At 38.0% G+C, this 19,928-nt stretch overlaps 1 protein-coding gene across 7 annotated transcripts in view; it reads left to right on the top strand.

Annotated features, from left to right (window-relative positions):
• The window catches only part of LOC130419054 (disabled homolog 2-interacting protein-like), a 119,415-nt gene extending 100,899 nt beyond the window's left edge, over positions 1 to 18,516 (top strand). For all 7 annotated transcript variants that reach the window (XM_056745447.1, XM_056745451.1, XM_056745452.1 and 4 more), the window contains 10 exons: positions 3,121 to 3,265; positions 6,934 to 7,078; positions 7,348 to 7,584; positions 8,212 to 8,413; positions 9,768 to 9,946; positions 11,098 to 11,959; positions 13,112 to 13,234; positions 14,348 to 14,550; positions 15,513 to 15,600; positions 17,420 to 18,516. In XM_056745447.1, the coding sequence (XP_056601425.1) occupies positions 3,121 to 3,265; positions 6,934 to 7,078; positions 7,348 to 7,584; positions 8,212 to 8,413; positions 9,768 to 9,946; positions 11,098 to 11,959; positions 13,112 to 13,234; positions 14,348 to 14,550; positions 15,513 to 15,600; positions 17,420 to 17,590 (2,355 nt within the window). In that variant the 3' untranslated portion in view covers positions 17,591 to 18,516. The remainder of the gene's footprint in view (positions 1 to 3,120; positions 3,266 to 6,933; positions 7,079 to 7,347; positions 7,585 to 8,211; positions 8,414 to 9,767; positions 9,947 to 11,097; positions 11,960 to 13,111; positions 13,235 to 14,347; positions 14,551 to 15,512; positions 15,601 to 17,419) is intronic.
• Positions 18,517 to 19,928: the final 1,412 nt, after the last annotated feature.

The raw sequence follows: 19,928 nt of genomic DNA, 5'->3' as shown, positions 1-19,928 counted from the left end.
TAATAATAATAATTAGAAGAATTTTGGAAGGACAAGAAAATTGGGTCCAGCTTCTTTAGAGCCCCAATTTTTTTTTTATGTAAATCACTGACAGCTGGAAAAGGCATTGAATTCATTGGTATAAAGGTGTGGGATTGCTGCTATATAGATCAGTCCTAAAGTATCTATAATCTCCTTTTTTCCCTCTTCTGCTGCTCTATCTATATTTTTTACTCTTACACTGTCCCTCACCCCCAGAATATCTTTACAGAACTGAATGAGTCATCATCTTACTCTTTAAATGAATGAGGTCGTGTGCGTGTGCATTATTCATACTGTGGTCTGCTTAGTAACCTTTAGTTTTATTTAAGGTTCTTTGATAGTGGGTAGCATTCAGCTGTCTCGACACACACACGCTTTCACTGCCCATAGATGTCATGCACAAAGAATGAGCTTTAAAAGGGCCCACGCTACAGTGTATCCTAAGTACACACACACAGTTTGTCTCAGTAGAGCATACACTAGTGCTGTCTCGGTCAGATGGTTCCTTCTTTATTAGTTTTTGCTTCCAGGGAATGCATAGAGACCGGGGGGATTTTATCTTTTTTTAATCCCTCCATCCATTTATTTCTCATGTGCGCTGCTTTTTTTCTTTTTCTGCTTGAGTTCACCACCTATTTTTACTCACCTGCTTTATTATTACTTTTCTGCTTTTTTATTTTTGGTTTATATATTTATGTCTTGCTGTGCTTAATATATTTTAAGCCTTCCTTGGTCTTTCTGTCTCTGTGTCATCTCACTTCCGTTATCTCTCTCTCTCTCTCTCTCTCTCTCTGTCTCTCTCTCTCTCTCTCTCTCTCATTCTGATTAAGGGTGAGGAATGGTCTCACTGATCAACTTCGACAGTAATGGAGAATTTTCTTGGCTTTTTCTTAATAGTACTTAGACTCTGTGTGTGTAAGAGAGAGGGGAGTAACTCAAGGCTTATGAGATTTCCCTCCATGTGGGTGATCTTGTATCTTTGTAGTCCTGAGGGTTTTTTACTATCAAACATCTTAGTTCTGATCTAGATCGTGGGCTATGCAATAGAGCCGAACAAATTATCTCAATATTTTTCTGCCTTTTAGCACATTTTTTAAACGCTATGTTTCTCAATATTTGTCTATGTTCTCTTTAACAGCTTAAACTTAAGAGGGGAAACCATCCTTTTAACAAAAAGCTACTATGAAGAAAATATTCCAAATGTTTATTTAAAAAATCGATTTAAAAATGTAATAAATAAAATAATTCACTGAAACAGATTGAACTTATTCATGAAAAGATATACAACTTTAAGTGTTTTCTTAAAGTGATACTTCACCCAAAAATGAAAATTCTGTCATTATTTACCTCTTGTCATTTCAAACCTGCATGACTTTGTTCTGCTTAACACAAAAGAAGATATTTTATAGAATGTTGTGAGAACCAAACAACAGCAGCACCCATTCATTTGCATTGGCTGTGTATCCATGCGTTAGAAGTGATTGGGACAGTCACTGTTCAGTTATCAATGTTCTTCATAATATCTTCTGTTGTATTCTGAGTAAGAAAGAAAGTCACACAGGTTGTTAATGACGAGAAGGTGAGTAAATAATTAAACAGAATTTTCATTTTTTGGGTGAACTATATCTTTAACACAAAAAATACATTTTTTTGTAGTTTGAGTTTGTGGATTCCGTGTATGTAGACAATTAAAGCATGATGGGAACGTGACTTGTTTAGAATTAATGTGGGAACCATTCCCTGCATCTGAGCTCATGAGAGGTTTGAGCTCTGAGGTCACAGCATATTCACACTACCCACACTCCCTTTTCTCTGAATCCCAAACACATGATTTAATTTGGACTCTCACATTATCTAGAGTCAACACTTTCTTTGGCTTTTTGCAATCTGAAAAATTCTTGCTCTCTTTTCAGTGACGCTTGAAGAAATACCAAATGGTGACAATGCCTAACATATTGGTTGCCAAAACATTTGTCCAGATTGACCAAGAACAGATGTTTCTTGTCTGGATGTCTGCTACCTGACCTAAACTCAATCTTACCAGCAAGATGCTGGAAATAATATTTTGCATTTATTTTAAAATGGATATATACTGTTTCAACACAACTTGAACACAATTGGGGATATACCGATATGTAAATTTTGGCCGATAATAATAACCGATAATCCTTGAACATTGGATGTTGAAAACCGACGAATTGACCGATTTACCATATCAAAATAATATAACATTTTCTGAAAATCATGTGCCATTGCTTCTTAACACGAATTAAAGATTCTTTAATTCTTCATTTCTTCTTTTAAACTGACCAAATGTCAGCCGATACCGATATGGCCGATAATTTATCGTGCATCCCTAAACACAATCTCTCTTTCCAAACTGTTGTTGCACTCTAAATAGGAATTGCATAAATAATTAATGATTTCTTTGAAAATGTCTGTTTTTTTTGCCATGAGTTTATCATCAAGTTACCTATAATAACCGAAACAGAAAGCATAGGGTAGCATTGAATCGACATTGTAAGTATTGAAAAATATTTGAGGAGCGAAAGTTTGTGTGAAAGACAATATGTCATTTATTAAACAAATCTTTTGAGGATTTACCGTTTTTGTGAATTATAATAAGCATAACAGACTTTAAATAGCATAAATAGACTTTCAGCCACTGTCTGCATGGACCCAAACTTGAATCATCTCTGTAAACAGAGTTTGAGAAACACAACACGCATAAACACACCAACAGAATCTTATTCGGGAAGCTGCGTTAAACTGTGTGGTGTGTATGTTTGTCTGTATGCGTGCATGCATCAAAAGCCAGTAGACTTTGGATTTTGTGTGCCTTCCTCCCATTTGGTTGTCGTGATAGGCTTCCTGCCAGTCAGCTTTGATCGGAGCAGCTTTTTACTTGCACGCTGCCATCTCTTTCTCCTTCTCTTTCTCTTTCCTTTCATGTCCTGACAGACATCGTCAACAAAACAGCTTCGATTACAATGACAGAACGCTCCACGCAGTCCCTCCATCCGTTCTGCTCTTTTAAACACTTTTTTATAGGCTTCGCATTCAAACAAAAACATGTTCTTTTCTGTTCGCTTGGTGCAGGACTTTCTGACGGACCTGATGATGTCAGAGGTGGATCGGTGCGGTGAGAATGAACACCTTATATTCAGAGAGAACACGCTGGGCACTAAAGCCATCGAGGAGTACCTCAAACTGGTCGGGCAGAAGTACCTGCAGGATGCGCTGGGTAAGATGCAATATGTGTGCATGCGGACAAAATCAGTATTACCTGTTTGGTCTGGATTTGTTTATTTTACTGAGTGACAAGACCACAAGAGGAGGATACGCCAAACTTTAATCTGCCGAAACTTTCCATCATGCATGAATGCTTGGAAACAACAGTCAAAAAATAATGTTTACGTGGTGCTTAATTCCCTGTATTCCTAAAGATAAGATTAAACAGCCATGCGAAAACACATGGGATACACATATAAACAAACACATCCGCACTCATTTGCTCTTGGCTCTCTGCAAGTCAGATAAGGCCTGTGTTTAAAAATATATTGCCATTTTAGAAACGTGTTAGTGTCTCTGGTCTGTCTGCAGGAAAAAAACAGAACCAATAAAAATTTCACGCCGCATATAAATATTGGAACCTAATAACTGTACGTGTGACTCTGCCTGTGAATACACAAGAGAAGTGTATATCGCTCTCTTTAGATTTGCATTAAGAACCCATTCGGTGGTTCTGAATAATATATAATTGTTTTTTTTTTAAGATGAATGTGACTTTTGAAACACTGTTGAATTATTAATCTGCTCGCTCCTAAAAAATCTTTATGAGAAAATATGTGAAAGGAAGAGAGAGAAAAGAGAGAGAATGAATCAACTTGGTTACATAAACAGCATATATGAGTCTCTCTACTCAAGTACTTGACAGATACTCAAGTGGGTTTTGGGCTATGTACCCCCAGATGAATGTCTTTGGTGACATTGTATTTTTTTCAACATTTCGTGACACAAGTGCTGTATTTGAAGTTAAAAATAGTTCAAACGCTGTCTGACGAATCAGACCATAAGGTACGGCTGGAAATAGTGCCGTAAACCAACACAAAAATCACAAATGAGGCCATTAGTGCTGTCACAACCAAATATGTGTGCACTTGAGTGTGTGTGTACAGGTTTAGCTATATTTGTGAGAACCAAATGTCACAATTTATTAACATCACAATCAATACAGTGAATTATCTTAACAACCGACTTGTTAGGAAATTTTACTGGTCCTCACTAAATAAAAAGGCTCATAATTTGGTCAAATAGTGTTTTCTTACAATCTTATGTCTTGCACATGTTTGTGTGATTATAAGGTTTAGGTGTTGGGGTAGGGTCAGGGGATAGAATATATCATAAACCTGATATAAAATCAATGGAAGTCTAAGGAATGTCCCTAGTAGTATAGCAACACAACCCTTTGTTAAATTGCTCATAACAAATAGCTAGGTAATTTATTTACGTGTTAATATTCTTTTACTTTACATCCGAGGGTAAATCAGCAATCGTAGCAAATAAGTGTGCTGGATTTTCCATTCCTTTAAACAGTATGACTAACGTGCAATTTATGCATAAATAGATTACTTAGTAGTCATTATTAATGAGAGATTTAATGACAGAAACGCAATAACATTCTTTAAGGTAAACCACTTGATCTTGTATTTGTGTGTATTATGTGAGCAATATCACAGTCACAAGAGTCCCATGAACAGAAAATGAATATCAGGTAACTTGTATCATGGACACGGTATGGCCAGTTACTTCTCCAAGATCCAGAGTGAAACCATGAGTAAAGCATTCTGTTAAATATTAGCCCGTTTGGAAAACCACTTGTCCTGTCAAATTAAAGGAATACTTCAGCCAAGAAACACCGTTTCCCCATCTTTTACTCACCCTCAAGGCATCCTAACTCAATATGACTTTGTTCTTGAAGAACAATGAAGGCGGAGTTATAATACCACTTCTAAGCGTTAGAACGAAAATTTTGGAAGCTCTAAAAAGTGCGTCCATCGCCCATCAAACCGCTCGACATGGCTCCAAGGCAGTGTTCTGCGGTGGACTTAAAAAATGAGGAGGCAGATTTCTACCCATGTAATTTTTGTTCATCTCTGCACTTTTAACAAGTGCGTTTGTCGGAAAACCAGTGTCATTTCAGTGTTTATGTGTGAAAAAATTCTATTTAATTATTACAAGTTCATTACAGTATGTACTTCTGATTTTTGAAGTTTTTTATTTTCCTGCTTTGGCAAAAGGTACATCAACACCACCTTCATCTTTCTCTGGAACTCTTGGGATTTCCTATATAAGAATTTCATCATTACTAATACCATCAATTTAATTATTAGCAGTCCCAGAAATACTCAAAGCATTTAAGAGATCAAATCAAATAGATGTGACTTACGTTAGCACTGCTGATATCCTGAGCAAGCCTGATCACAAGCAAAGGTTTAAAAAAAATATCTGAACAAAGCTGCATGATTCCGCTATCATGTCATGTTTATTCTTGTTCTTGGAGCGGAGTCAAGGCATAGCCTTAGGGTTTTGTGTGAGAAAGTCATGGCTTGGTTTATATATTGACGTGTCATGCTCTTTCTCGTGTCTTGTCAGTGTTTCCCGCCATCTCTATCCTTGTTAACCTTCCCATTAGTGCTTAATCCACAGCACCTGTTCCTTGTTCATTATCCTTTGTTTGTCTCCCCTTTAAAACACCCTTGTGTTCATTGTCCTGTGCTTGTTCATTGTAGCTGTACCCTACTCCCCTGGGCGTATCGGCGGTTCCGGAGGTGTTGGAGATTTTTTCTAAAAAGTCCTTTTCAGGACTGAGCATTCTCGAGTAGATTGTATCCTATTGGAACAAAACAAGAAATGCCGCGTTTGTCACTGAAACTTAATGCGTCATTTGCCGCAAAAACAATCCTCATGTTCGCGTGTAGCCGAGGGATAACACAAGTTAGACATTATCGTTAATAGCGTACTTGTCAATATGGATATTTCTTTTAAACAAACCGTGTCGAGGCGTTCGTTGATCAATGGATGCACTTTTTGGAGCTTTAAAAAATCTCCCCCATTCACTCCCATTATAACGCTTGTAAGTAAAAAGATACGTGGCATAACGTATAAAAAACGGTGCATTATCTTTCAAGAAAACTTCATATTAAGTCAGGATGCCTTGAGGGTGAGTAAAACATGGCGTAATTTTGTTTCTCAGCTGAAATATCCCTTGAAAGGACCAAAACTATTTGTTGTGTAAATTAATCTATTGCCACAATAATTACTTTTTTTATCTCATCGTGCATGCAGCACTAAAGTTGGTAGTCTAACTCTCCAAGAGTACTACAAGGAAAGAGAAGTACACTTCATATACAAGTAGGATGTCCACACAGTGTACACTACCCCTGTTTGATTTCCCCCCGAATCTTTCATGCACAACAGGACGGGATGAGGGGATCGACCGGTACCTTCTCTGTGTAGTCTCTGTGGAGGGAGATCTGACTGTGCTGTTTGTTTGAATCTGCCAAAAGTTTGTTCTCTTTTCCCAGCTCGAGTTCTCTTATTAGTTCTTGGATAGATAACTAGGAAACTTGCAATCAGCGGTCACTTTATAATGGAAAGGGATTAAAAGGGCTCAGAAAGGGAAGGACCTTTGGGCTTGCTGATGTTCATTACTGCTAATAACAGTGTCTCTGTTCATTTGTATGAAAGTTTGTAAGCAGGTTGTAAGTCCCTGCACTGTCTTGCTGAGAAATGACATTTCGGAGGGCAAACAAACTAAGGGCTTACCATTGTGCTGACATGAATCAATTGATTGAATTAAAAATGATTGTTTTTAGCACAGAATATCAATGTGTTTTCTGTATGTTATAGGGGAGTTTATAAAGGCTCTATATGAGTCTGATGAGAACTGTGAGGTGGACCCATCGAAATGTTCATCTAGTGATCTATCTGAACATCAGAGCAACCTCAGAATGTGTTGTGAGCTGGCCTTCTGCAAGATCATCGAATCATACCGGTAAATCCAATGTATCTATAACTACAATGTACAATAAATCTGAGGATATTTTAAAATGATGCAGTAGAAATCGAAACAAATGAGATAATGGTGAATATACATTTAATGAGAAATGTTTGAAAACATCGATTGCAGAATTAAACAAAGTCTCTATGATTTCTGGTTCTTTGAGAAGTTCATATATTAGCTGTTCCAATGTTACTACCTCAGCTAGAGTCTTATACAGCTTTTATTTGCTCCATTTAAACTCTCTCTGTTGGCCCCAACAGTGTGTTTCCACGGGAACTTAAGGAGGTATTTGCATCTTGGAGGCAGGAATGTGGTAACCGGGGGCGACCGGACATCAGTGAGCGGCTTATCAGCGCTTCTTTGTTTTTGCGTTTTCTCTGTCCGGCCATCATGTCGCCTTCTCTGTTCAACTTGACACAGGAGTACCCAGATGACCGCACGGCACGCACGCTCACTCTTATCGCCAAGGTTACGCAGAACCTTGCAAACTTCACTAAGTGAGGATTTCATTTACTTAATTTACTGAAGAAAGTGTGAATAAAGTTGAATTATAGCAAATTTGCCTTCACATGTTTGCATTTCATGTGCGTATTGCTGACACTTACTGTGTGAGTTTTAACCACACGGTTTGCTGACCCTAATTGTTACAAAAACAAAAAATTGTTAACTCCTTTAACTAAGAAAAATATGCAAATACTTATTATGAAATATAATATTTATTATTTATTTATAAATGTAATTATATAGTTATTGTATGATATACACCACTGGTCGAAAGTTTAGGATCACACTTTATTCATATTTTTCCACAGATTAGAATAATATTAAACCCATCAAAACCATGAAATAACACAAATGTGGGCAAACTATGTTGTGACTAAAAGAATCAAAAATGAATTAACTCTGTTATATTTGAGCATCTTTAAAGTATCCACCCATTGACTAGAATCATTCACTGCGCATTTGATCATCCAGCTTCTTGCGGTCTATATTTTTGTGTACAAAAGTGACTTTGTGTACAAAAGATTTTTTCACGTTTTTCTAAGATTTGACCGGTAGTGTAGTTAAAAGTGGTTAAGTGATTTTAAAACTCGGTAACCAGTCTTGTTCTCTCCTTCTGTCAGATTTGGTAATAAGGAGGAGTACATGTCCTTCATGAATCAGTTCCTGGAGCAGGAGTGGACTAACATGCAACGCTTCTTGCTAGAGATCTCCAACCCGGAGACCATCTCTAACACGGCAGGCTTTGAGGGGTATATCGACCTGGGCCGTGAGCTCTCCACACTGCACTCACTTCTAGCTGAAGTGGTTTCCCAAATGGACCAGGTAAGTCATAGTACATCTGAGCTCTTTGAATTTACAGTAAGATACAGAAACAGTTTTCTGCTGGACTGCATTTTAGGTGCTAATCACTTCATACTGAGAGAAACGACACTTATAAACTAATGATAAAATAAGAAACTAATAAAGGCATATGTCTGAATGAAATTAGTTATGTGGAGAAGAAATATATGTTCCAACATACAATTTCTTCCAATAATAAAACAAAAGTTATAACATGTTTTGGGGGTTTGGAACCAATTCCCAGGTGGTGAGTTCGATTTGCGTCTCAAGGTGTTTTGCCTGTCCTAAACCCATCACTCCACCCTGTTATTTCCTTTCCTCGCTACACTTTGTCCTGACCAGTAAAGGCTCAAAATGGCAGTTTTTTGCTAATTCTAGGTAAGGGGTGGCAGTTTTAAACATGCTAAAATATAGTACGCTTACGATCTATTTCGTTTTTTTTCTGTGATGTTTTTTTTAGTACCATTTGTGATTTTGCATGTTTTTTTGATAGGTTTACTTTTGTTCTCAGAAATATTAACAAAGCATGCATCAATGACCCTAAACTTTTAATAGTGTCCTAAAATGATCTTGGTTCTATAAGGAACCTCCACAGAACCTGATTATATTTTGAGTCAGTTTAGGACAACCTCGTGACAAGGAAGTTAACGCAACAGTATGAATAAAGTAATGCACCAATTTTCTGCTTACGATTTTTGAGTGGGTGGACGGATATGAGAAATTGCCCCCAGGCTTCAATATTTAGTCTTTTATAATCCCCCAGTTGGCTGCTTTCAATGTTTTTCAAACCTTGTGAGATGAGTTCACCATGTGTTTATTTATATCTTTATGTACACAAGAAACAATCCTCTAACCCTGTTTCTCTCAACAACTAAATAAAGCTCTTTCCACACGGAAAGTAAGGCAAAATGTGCTTTACCAAACTACTATACCCATGTTCCATTTCATGTAAAGTGCTCATCTTTGTCTTTATCAGTACCACTAAATTAAAAATGTGAATCTCATTTTTATGCAACTCTTTTTCATTATTAAATGCAAGAACAGCTTTTATGCAGAAAGAGTGTATACACTGTGTCTCACAGGCATCTCTAAATTTTCGTCGCATAATGACATCATATGCATCACTTACATGACACCGTGTGCATCATTTACTGTAGGTCAGATTTTTGTTGTTGTTGTGATGGACAATCTATTTCCTTCAGTAATCATTCACTTCACTTTATCACATTATGTTGACTATCTGCCCAGGGGTAACTGGGGTATCCAAAATATAAAAAGGGATTTTAGTGGGTAATGTGGTTTAATGTTCAATGGGATCTTCTATATTTATTCCCAGAGTGCCGCCTCCAAGCTTGGCCCATTACCCAGAATACTGAGGGACGTTCATGCAGCGTTAACAAATCCACAGAACGTACAGACGAGTGCTCCTCCTGATCGCGTTCCATCCCCTCCAGAACCAGGATGCAGCATCTCCTCTGGATTACAAAAGATGGCCATTGACACTGACCTACCAGGGTAAACCTTTCTTTTCCAATTACTTTCTTTATAACTGTTGTCTTGTTTTCTTAAAGTGATAGTTCCCCAAAAATTCTGTCATCATTTACTTTATTCCTTCCGCAGAACACATAAGAAGAGATTTTGAAGAGTGTTGTTAACCAAGGCTGTTGGGTTACCAACTTTCTTGAAAATATCTTCTTTATATTTACCCCCTTGTAAATAACTTTACAAGGTGGTGAGTAAATGAGAACAGAATTTTTCACTTTTGGGTGAAATATCACTTTAAGATTTAAAAACAGATAAAAAAACTATATGGTATAGGTCACTGTTCCCACAGTGCTATAAGCATCAGCCAATCATGAGTAAGCAGGCTTACAAATCATCCAATCAGCTCCAAGCTCTACACTTCTGCGTATCTAACCCATTGCAATATTAAAGTACAGTTACATGATTATATTCTGAAAGTACTCAATGTTATCGGTCACTTTCAGCCATCAAGCTAGTACTGCATTTCTCGGCCAGAGTCTTTGCTCTTAAGAGTGCGCCCTCATTTTATCCAGCAGACTGCTTCTCTAAAGACAAAGACTCATCTTTATCTGTCTGGCTCACTGCTAATTCCCTCCTGACATTTATGATAGCCAGAGAGAATGAGAGGCCTTTAATTTTGCCTCACACACACACACAGTCAGAGAATAGGGAGGATATATATATATACAGGGGATTTACAAGTGAGAGAGGCCAAGAGGAGAAAGCAGATTGCACTGGTGGATGAGGGATGTCTGGGCTGAGATTATGATGAAATAAATTAGCAGGTTTTTTCTCGCTGCTATTCAGACATAAACACAGTCTGGCTGGAAGATGGTTCTGCATCCGTTCAGCTTCGTTGATTTGATGCTTTATACCTGTCTGGAAGTGTCTAGCTTGAGAATTGTGTTTGTTTCAGAAAGATGAGTTTATTTAAAGTGTCTCATTCTTAAAAGGGCTTTTTAATAAGAATTAAACCATCTACATGTATAATTGTATTATTGCATAAGGGACAATCACAGAATGCAATGCATACCAAGGACACTGGGACAATCCAACTTAAAATTGACTTGCTTTCTTAAACTATACTATACTATATCAGTGTGCATTCATGCTATCTCTTCCATGTTTCTTTATTTTACTAGCCCGGGGGACTTCACACGTCTCCCTTCACCCACCCCTGAAAATAAAGACCTTTTCTTCCTCACACGCTCCTCTGGCCTTCAAGGCTCCCCTGCCCGCAGCTCCAGTTACTCCGAGACCAATGAACCCGAACTGGGCTTGGCCAACGGTGGCAAGAGTCTCTCCATGGTAGACCTCCAGGAAACGGCCAGGGCGTTAGAACCCATCGCCATCTCAGAACGTTTAGGCGAGGGTACCATGGTTCCTTGGAATGCACGGAGCACTCAAGGAAACGCTACGGGTGGTCCCACACTTCACCGGCCAGGACAGACTCCTTCCATCCCAGGAGCAGAAGGGGCCCCCGGCAGGCCCACTCAGCTTTTGGCCCCTCTGTCTTTTCAGAATCCAGTGTACCAGATGGCAGCAGGGTTGCCCGTATCACCCAGAGGGACGGCGAGCGGCGATTCTGGGTCAGAATGTCACAGCTCCGTCAGTTCCCATAGCAACAACGAGGAGGGGTTTGGCGGAACCAAGCATACCTTCCTCACCCAGCCGGGCGGGATGGGGGACGAGTTTGTGAGACGTTCTGGAGATTTCTCCAGGAGACAGCTATCGCTGAACGACGGTAACCAGCCCACGCCACCAAGACAGGGCAGCGCTGGTCCTCAGCGGCGGATCGACCAACCACCACCTCCAATACAGACTGCTCCGAGAGGCCGAACTCCGCCCACTCTGTTGAACTCCACCCCCTATCCACGTCCTACTAATAATACTATGATGACATCGTCGCCTGATTGGCCCGGAAGTGGCGCGCGGCTTCGACAGCAGAGTTCGTCCTCCAAGGGCGACAGTCCGGAAACAAAGCATCGTGCCCAGCATAAACAAGTGTGTGCTTTTTCATGTTAACCAGCACATCAAAATACATCCTAAAGTTAAAAAGGAAATAAATACAGTGTGTGTTTATCAAAACGTAATGTGGTAGGTAATATGCTAATATGTCTTGTATTAGAATCGGTGGTCGTAACATGCTAGCAATCATCAACCCCCAGCTATTGACTGTTGCCTGTGGCAGTCATTGACAGTGAGGCGGACAGTAAGGGCATTTCCCATATCCGCAATGCATTCCTCTCTCTCTCCTGGGAATTGATTGATTGCTTTAAGTGATTGATGAAAAGCCTGAGGCAGCCAATCGGCTGTGGCAACAGCACACACACTTATTACATCAACATTCTCCTTCCAGTTGTTTCTCTGTCAGTGAAAATCATTTGTTTATGATTTTGGTGAATATTAAGTTTTGGAGTAATGTTATTTTTACATAGACAAAATCTTCGGACAGACTTAACTAACACAGCTCACTGAACTGGAATATTTCCTGAAAAAAAAGTGAGGGGAGACCAGGACCAGTCACACTTGTTACTTCAATTTAGGATATTTAAGTTTGGGATTATTTTTGAAAGTCAATATCTGTAGAAGAAACAATGTAATGAAAATACTACAAACATATTTCAACCACAAAATACCTATAAAATATAATTATAAAATGAATATAAAAGATATAATAGCCAGCAGATTTGGGCAGTTATTAATCAATGCTTTCATATTAAGACTCAAGTTTTGAAGCTATAATAATATATATATATATAGTCATTTATAACAGAATTTTCATTTTTAGGTGAACTATACGTTAAGTCATGTATTTTCTTTGGTATTCTTCTGGGAAACAGGACAAAAAAAATGTAGTTATTTAGTGGTGTAGAGTGCTATGGTGGCATTTTTATAATATATAATTATTATGCACTAAATTCCATATGAAAGGGCCAATCTTGACCTCACTCTGCTCACGCATCATAGCTGATTTTGTTATTATGCTCAAATACAGTATCATAAATATTTACATAATCTTACGTCGTAGTTTCCGTTTTCAAATTTTTGTGTATGGCGCCCCTGATATTACACAATCAGTGTGTATGTGTATCTTGTTTTATCTCCAGTTTATTCATACGAGTGCCTGTTTGTTTGTGCGTTTGTGTCCCACAGGCGCCGTCCCCCGTGAACCCCAGTGCATTGGACCGTACGGCTGCCTGGTTGATGAATGTGCCATATATAGAGCAGGAGTCTGAGACAGAGCTGGGCAGAGATGAGCACACACAAGCTGAGAAGGTAACTAACCCCCCCACATACACACCTCCACATAAACAATAGCCGAAAATCAGGCTCATACAAGACTGGATGGGAAGCGAATCATCATAATCATGCTGTTATTGAACACAGAAAGGATTCTCTCAGTGCACTAACATTCATCTCAAACTGAGTCTGGTGTTCCTGCATGCGGATTTAAAGGAACAGTTCAATCAAACTGAATCCTGTCTTCATTTACCCAATGTGTTCCAAATCTGTAAAAATGTTATGTTCTGATTAACACAGAGAATGATATTTGGAAGAATGCTTACAACCAAACAGTTATTGGACCCCATTGACTAGAGTAGTAGGAAATATTGGCTTTCTAAATATCAAAAGAAGATATTTTGAAGAATTTTGGAAAGCAAACCGTTCTGGGGCATTTTTGACTACCATTGTCATTCGTCCTACTATGGTAGTCAACGGTGGCGTCCATTTGTTTTAAACGCAAAGATACTTCCTCCATTTGTAGGACATTTTCAACATTTTACTGTTTGTTTGGGTGGTCCGACATGTCAACTTTAGTTTCGGGCAATGTTGTTAGTTTGGAGTGGGGTTGGTATGAGTGTCTGGTATCTTGTTTGCAGTTCCATTTGGTGCCACTAATGGCGCTCTAACAAACTTCACTTTTAATAATCTGTACAAACTGCATATAAAAACAGTACGTGCTAATTATTCAGCATGGTTCTAGTTTGCTGTCACCCTGCAGCTCATGTCTGCACTGAATCAGGGGGTCTGTGTGGGTTCATATTGCCCCTGTATAGCATATAAGAGACCACACTTTGGCTCAGATATTAAACCAATGCAGTGACTCACTGTGCTCATTATGTGTCCCAGTACGTTATTTAAAAAGGAGAATAGTTTGCCTACTGGCAACAGTCATGGCTTTCAAATTGTCCTCCTGTTGGCTACTGTACATAAATCTCCCAGTGTCTCATCTCCATTGGAATATAATGGGTGTGTTGTGTCACACTGGCAGCCAGGTGCATGCGGCACATTGGTGATGGTTAAAGAGATATCAAATTTTCTTACTCGAGCGCAATATGAATGTAACAATTTGTTATCGTTTTAAATGTCTTTGTGTATTTGTGTCAGTATCAGACAGAGATCAGCGTGCTGCAGGACAGACTGCGGTTGTCGGTTCAGAGGCTGGAGGAATATGAGGCCCGGTTAAGGAATCAGGAGGACCAGGCTCAGAAGATGCTGCTGGAGTACCAGGCCCGACTGGAGGAGTCTGAGGAGAGACTGAGGAGGCAACAGGATGACAAAGACCTGCAGATGAAGAGCATCATCAGCAGGTGGGAAAGTTATGGTTGTAAAGGAATGGGTTTCTGATATTTTTGGAGGATCTATTGACAGAAATGCAATATAATATACGTAACTGTGTATTAAGGTGTATAAAGACCTGACATAATGAAGCGTTATGATTTTATTACCTCAGAATGAGCTTTTCCCATCTACATACACCACTGGTTCCCTTTGTTTCTACAAAAGCCCCAAATGGACGAACTGCTCTACAGAGCACGTTTCGTTAATACGTTATCTCCTTTGGCAAAGAAGAGAAAACTTGACGGGAGTGAGACGTTGTTTTCAATTGGTAACCTCACCACTATAATTATCAATACATTTCATGCACTGGACCTGTAACTGAATAAACTTGGAAGATAAAATAAAGAAGCAGGATAGAAAGAATTGAAATGTAAATAAATGTCATTTATTACTGAGCTTGTGCTGAAAATGCTGTTTATTGCATGCGTCTTCTATGTTGTTTTAACGGCTGGTTCATTGAAGGACTTATGTTTGCAATCTTGCATGTAGGATCTGAATGTCTGGTTGTGGAGGATTCTGCAAACTGCTGTGATTAGATTTTCTTTTGACTGTACTACATAACTACATGATATATATATATAAATATATATATATATATAGTCCAGTGCATGAAATTTAGTGCCTCATTTACATAGAAACTTGCCTAAAAACCTTATAAAAGTACATTTTAGATAGTGAATCAGTTCTTGCACTGAAATGCCACACGCAGTTCATAAATAAGAGTGTACATCTGCCCTCAGCTACTAGTGTATCAGTGGCAATAGAGATCTCTTCAAGACTTGGCTTTCCTCAAGGCAGAATTTAGTGAAAACAGTTTCCTCAAAACTGATGTTATGGGGCATTTATTTATGACCTTGAGCACTAGATCAAAGGCAGATCAGGAGGATATAAAAGGTTGGATTGAGTATGTGTTGACCTTGTGTTGATGCAGGTTGATGTCTGTGGAGGAAGAGCTGAAGAAAGATCATTCTGACATGCAGGCAGTGGTTGACTCCAAACAGAAGATCATCGATGCTCAGGTACGAGTGTGTTTAGATCATATGAACAGGTGAAATCTTCAGATTTCAAGTGGTTATCCTTTCAATAAATGTGTCTTCATGTGTTCAAAGCATGCTGCATGTTATGGTATTAGACATCTTTTTTTATATTATATTCATACATTAGCCATACGTTTATCATGTGGGTAATGTTGTTTTTTATTTTAATAATAAACTTGATGGACATTACAGCATTTAAACAATATCACATAAAGCTTTTACAAATTCCTACTGTATTAGTTATGAAACGAATGCTTTATTAAGTAAATGTGAGATTAGCTTTAAAACTAGATCATTATTCATTATCACTGCTAAAATTCAATGTTCCACTGTGAAAGCTGTTTCTTACTTCAAAAGAAAATCCATTCTTGGGTTTTTCTTGTGTTATAGAGCCACAAAAAAATAGCGTTCATTCAATTTGGGGATTTGATTATGCGGGTTGCTGGTTTAATTTTCAGTGTTCAACACAACAAAACTGTTGAAATCTGTTTTTGTGATTAAACTTACACCAGCCAATCCAGCTCTTATGTCAAATCCTTGCTAATATTTATTCCCTGAGCAACAAAATAGACTTTATAATACTTTGCTTGACAACACAGTGTGAATTCAGGATTCACATACATAGTAATTGAGACACAGCTGTGCGACAGTGAATTCAACTCTGTGGGGTACTCGTATGAGCTGTTGTTTGTATTTACTGTCATATGTGGCTTGGGGGCGATTCACATTTCGCGTCTAAAAACGCGAGCCGCACTGCTTTCTCCTATTTTCCAACGCGCCAAGGAGTTTGCGCTCTCCTAGCGTCTGTCGTCTTTAAACAACCTTGGGCCACAATGGACTTTGAGGAGGTACAAACAAAATATATATGGATTAAATGCACTGAAAATACCATGCAATAACTCCGTTACTAGATTTATTTATGCTGTGATCATCTGTGTCTCCATCTTCAGTGAACTTGTCTATATTGCCAATTGCTTTGTTTATGTCACACGCGACATTCTGATTCAAAACGGTAGGCTCCACCGCGTCGCTGCCTATTTGAGCACGCTTGTCACACGTCTACATTTAAAATTACGGATATGCGCACGCAAAAGACGCAAAATGTAAATCGCCCCTTAGACTAACATTGTTTCTTAGTAACTGCTGTTTACATCTTGGTTTCCAAGGTAACTACAGTTTCTTTACCTTTCATGAAGTAGATAATAAAGCAATTAAATTTAAAATGAGCGTTTCTGGGAATAACATCATTGGTGTGATTTGGTCGCAGGCACAAGACGACATCATGTTTTTATTTGTAGTCAAACACCAACTTCTGTTTGTATTAATGATTTCAACAAGTAAAAACAATCAAAAAGGGCACATAAAAATATTAAAATGATGTCTTTATTTACTTACCTTCAAGTTTTGTCAAATCTGTATAAATGTCTTTTTTTTCTGAGAAACACAGAGAAAGATATTTGAAAGAATTTTTGTTACCAAACAGTTCTTGGCCACCACTGAATACCATAGTAGGAGACATTGCCAAAGATATTTTGAAGAATGTAGGAAAGTGAACAGTTCTGGGGCACTTTTGACAACTATTGTAATTTTTCCTAAGGTAGTCAATGGGGTCCAACAGCTGGTTACTAACATTCTTTATACAGATTTGGAATAACTCGAGGGTAGTAAATCATGACAGATTTAATATTTTGGGATGAAGTGTCCCTTTAATAATCTTTGCAATGTTTTTAGAATGCTGATATTGAAATGGTAATTTGTCTAAGGCCAACATTTCTAAGCTCTTCTCTATCTCTCTCTTCAGGAAAAACGGATAGCATCACTGGACGCGGCTAACGCTAGGCTAATGAGTGCCCTGTCACAGCTGAAGGAGCGCTACAGCATGCAGACGCGCAATGGAATCTCTCCCACCAACCCCACCAAGCTGCAGATCACCGAGAATGGAGAGTTTCGGAGCAACAGCTCCAACTGCTGAATGGAGCGTACAGTAATCCACAGATAATGATAAAGCAATGAAGTTAGAGGATATGGGCAAGTGTGTCGATATTTTGTACGTGAATACTAAAAGGGAAGCGATGCAGGTGAGACTTTACTCTTGAAAGGATGCTGAACATCTTTGATCTGGTAAACTGACTGTTTGTACCATGGAGTTCACTTGAGACACCGGCAGATGATACTACTGTTCAAGTACTTCAATTTAGGACGCACCACTTAACATAAGTTTTGGAATCATAGCAGCTAACTGTAAAATAAAGGTTGATACTAGGACCGTCTAGCCTGCAGTTTCCCTTTCAAGTTAATTCACTTGCTACAATATAGGTGTTTTCTGTACAACCGCTGAAAACCATAGATTTTGTGTGTTATATTTATTTATAACCATCTCTTTCCTGGAAACCTTTGGAAACAGCTGAAACTAAAGAACTAGCAACTCTCTTCTACATGCCATATTATTAGGTCACTCTCTGTTTTTGTTTTTTCCAGGTTGTCCCTACATAGTGCACTTTGTATCTCCATCATGAGAAGCCTTAAAAAAAGATGAACGTCTGTGAATGATTATAATGTACATAGATTTTACAAAGAATATATTTTAGGTTCTCCATCTACAAGTTTTTATTCATTTGAGAACGTTTTACCTCAGTTGTTTGCTTTTTCACATAGACAAAGATTTTTAATGGCAATTATTTCACTCTGTAATGTACAGGTATATACTATGTCAATCCGGGTCCATTTAAATTATGCCAAGACCTCGAATTAGCACAAAATGCTCTTACCGAGCAGACTGAATGTTTTAAGTGAACAATAGAGTAGATCTTGTTGTTTTTTTCATGTTTTTATCCTATCCTACAATGTTTGGGAGACAGTTTTGCGGTGGATTTCCCCCCATAAAGCTCGTTGATTTCACTTTGCATCACATTTTTTTTTAAAGAGTTCTTCAAGTCATTTGTACATTTTTTGGTATGTGTATGCATTGCCTCATCACTCCATTTTGCTGCACACTTACCATTTCAGCATTTAGATTTTGAATATATTTTTATAATTTTACCAAACATGAGAACATTGCATTTATTATGCTCAGCACCAAGGTTCAGCGAGTAGCTGCAATTTTACCCAGAAGTTTTTATTTTTGTTTGTCTTTGCGGAAGACAGATACATGCAAAGTCATATTTTTGTTTGAAAAGATATACAGATATGTAAGCTTGGACGTGTAAGATAGAAATTTTATTTTTATTCTGATATTTTAAGGAGACCTCTGTGGGAGAGTATTAGACTATATAATTTAAATATATAATTGGTGAAATTGTAAAAATAATTTGTATCTGATTTATATCTGAAATGTGGTGTTAGACGGCACCAATATACCATGAGATGTCTGCAGGATGTACAAGCACAAACCGTTTCTGAATAGATTCTGAGGACTATGCACTTTTTCCCCGACTGAAGTCCTCTTTTGTGTCCACTTCAGGTTACTTCACTCCATAAACCAGTAGCAAATTTGAGGTGCTAGTTAAGCCAGTAAAATCTAGCCCAATTTTTTTTATTCATAATTGTGGCCAGAATGACGTGTAGCCAAACGTTATATACTGTACAAACAAATGTGCACATGCAGTGCCCTTATTTATGTCCTAATAGTTTTGCATGTACTCAGTTCTTCAACACTGTTAAAAAAGCAATCAGTATCTAACATCCTTTCAAATTCATTTGATCAACTATTAAACGTATCTTGGGAATAATGTGTGGTTGCACAAAAGGAACCAATATTTATTTTTTATGTTTCCCCACAGATAAGGCTGTAACTCCATTTGGTCTGTTTTTAATGAGGTCTGATGCCTTGCAGAATCATTATATCTGTCTACACTTCACAAGTCCAAAAAATAGAACGGTATCGAATGAAAAAGATTTAGCTGTCGTTGCGGTTCTTTTCATCTGATGTGTCTTTATCCGGCTTCTGTTCAGTTTAAAAACGTCCAAGTAAAATATCTGTTTTTCAGCAGTCAATGTGAAACAGTAGCTGTGTGAAATAAACAATATAAAGATAAAAAGATATACAAAGCTATAAAGGAATACACACTATGTTGTATGTTTTATAATCCTTGTAGAAAAGATTTTTGTAAGTATGTTTAAAGTATTGGCTGAACGTTGTTGTAGGGCAATATAAGAACAGAACAATACTGTACAGAGAAACTTGTCCCTGTTAAAAACTATACAATTGTGGCTGTGCAATTAATGTACATTTGAAACTAGAATAATTAAAGTTTTATTTAGTTATTTCAAATGCCTGCTGTCTTGTCTTTATTACTATATCACTATATCTG

This window comes from Triplophysa dalaica, chromosome 4, assembly GCF_015846415.1.
Source record: "Triplophysa dalaica isolate WHDGS20190420 chromosome 4, ASM1584641v1, whole genome shotgun sequence".
Lineage (NCBI taxonomy): Eukaryota > Metazoa > Chordata > Actinopteri > Cypriniformes > Nemacheilidae > Triplophysa > Triplophysa dalaica.
This window is presented reverse-complemented; position numbering and strand designations above follow the sequence as displayed.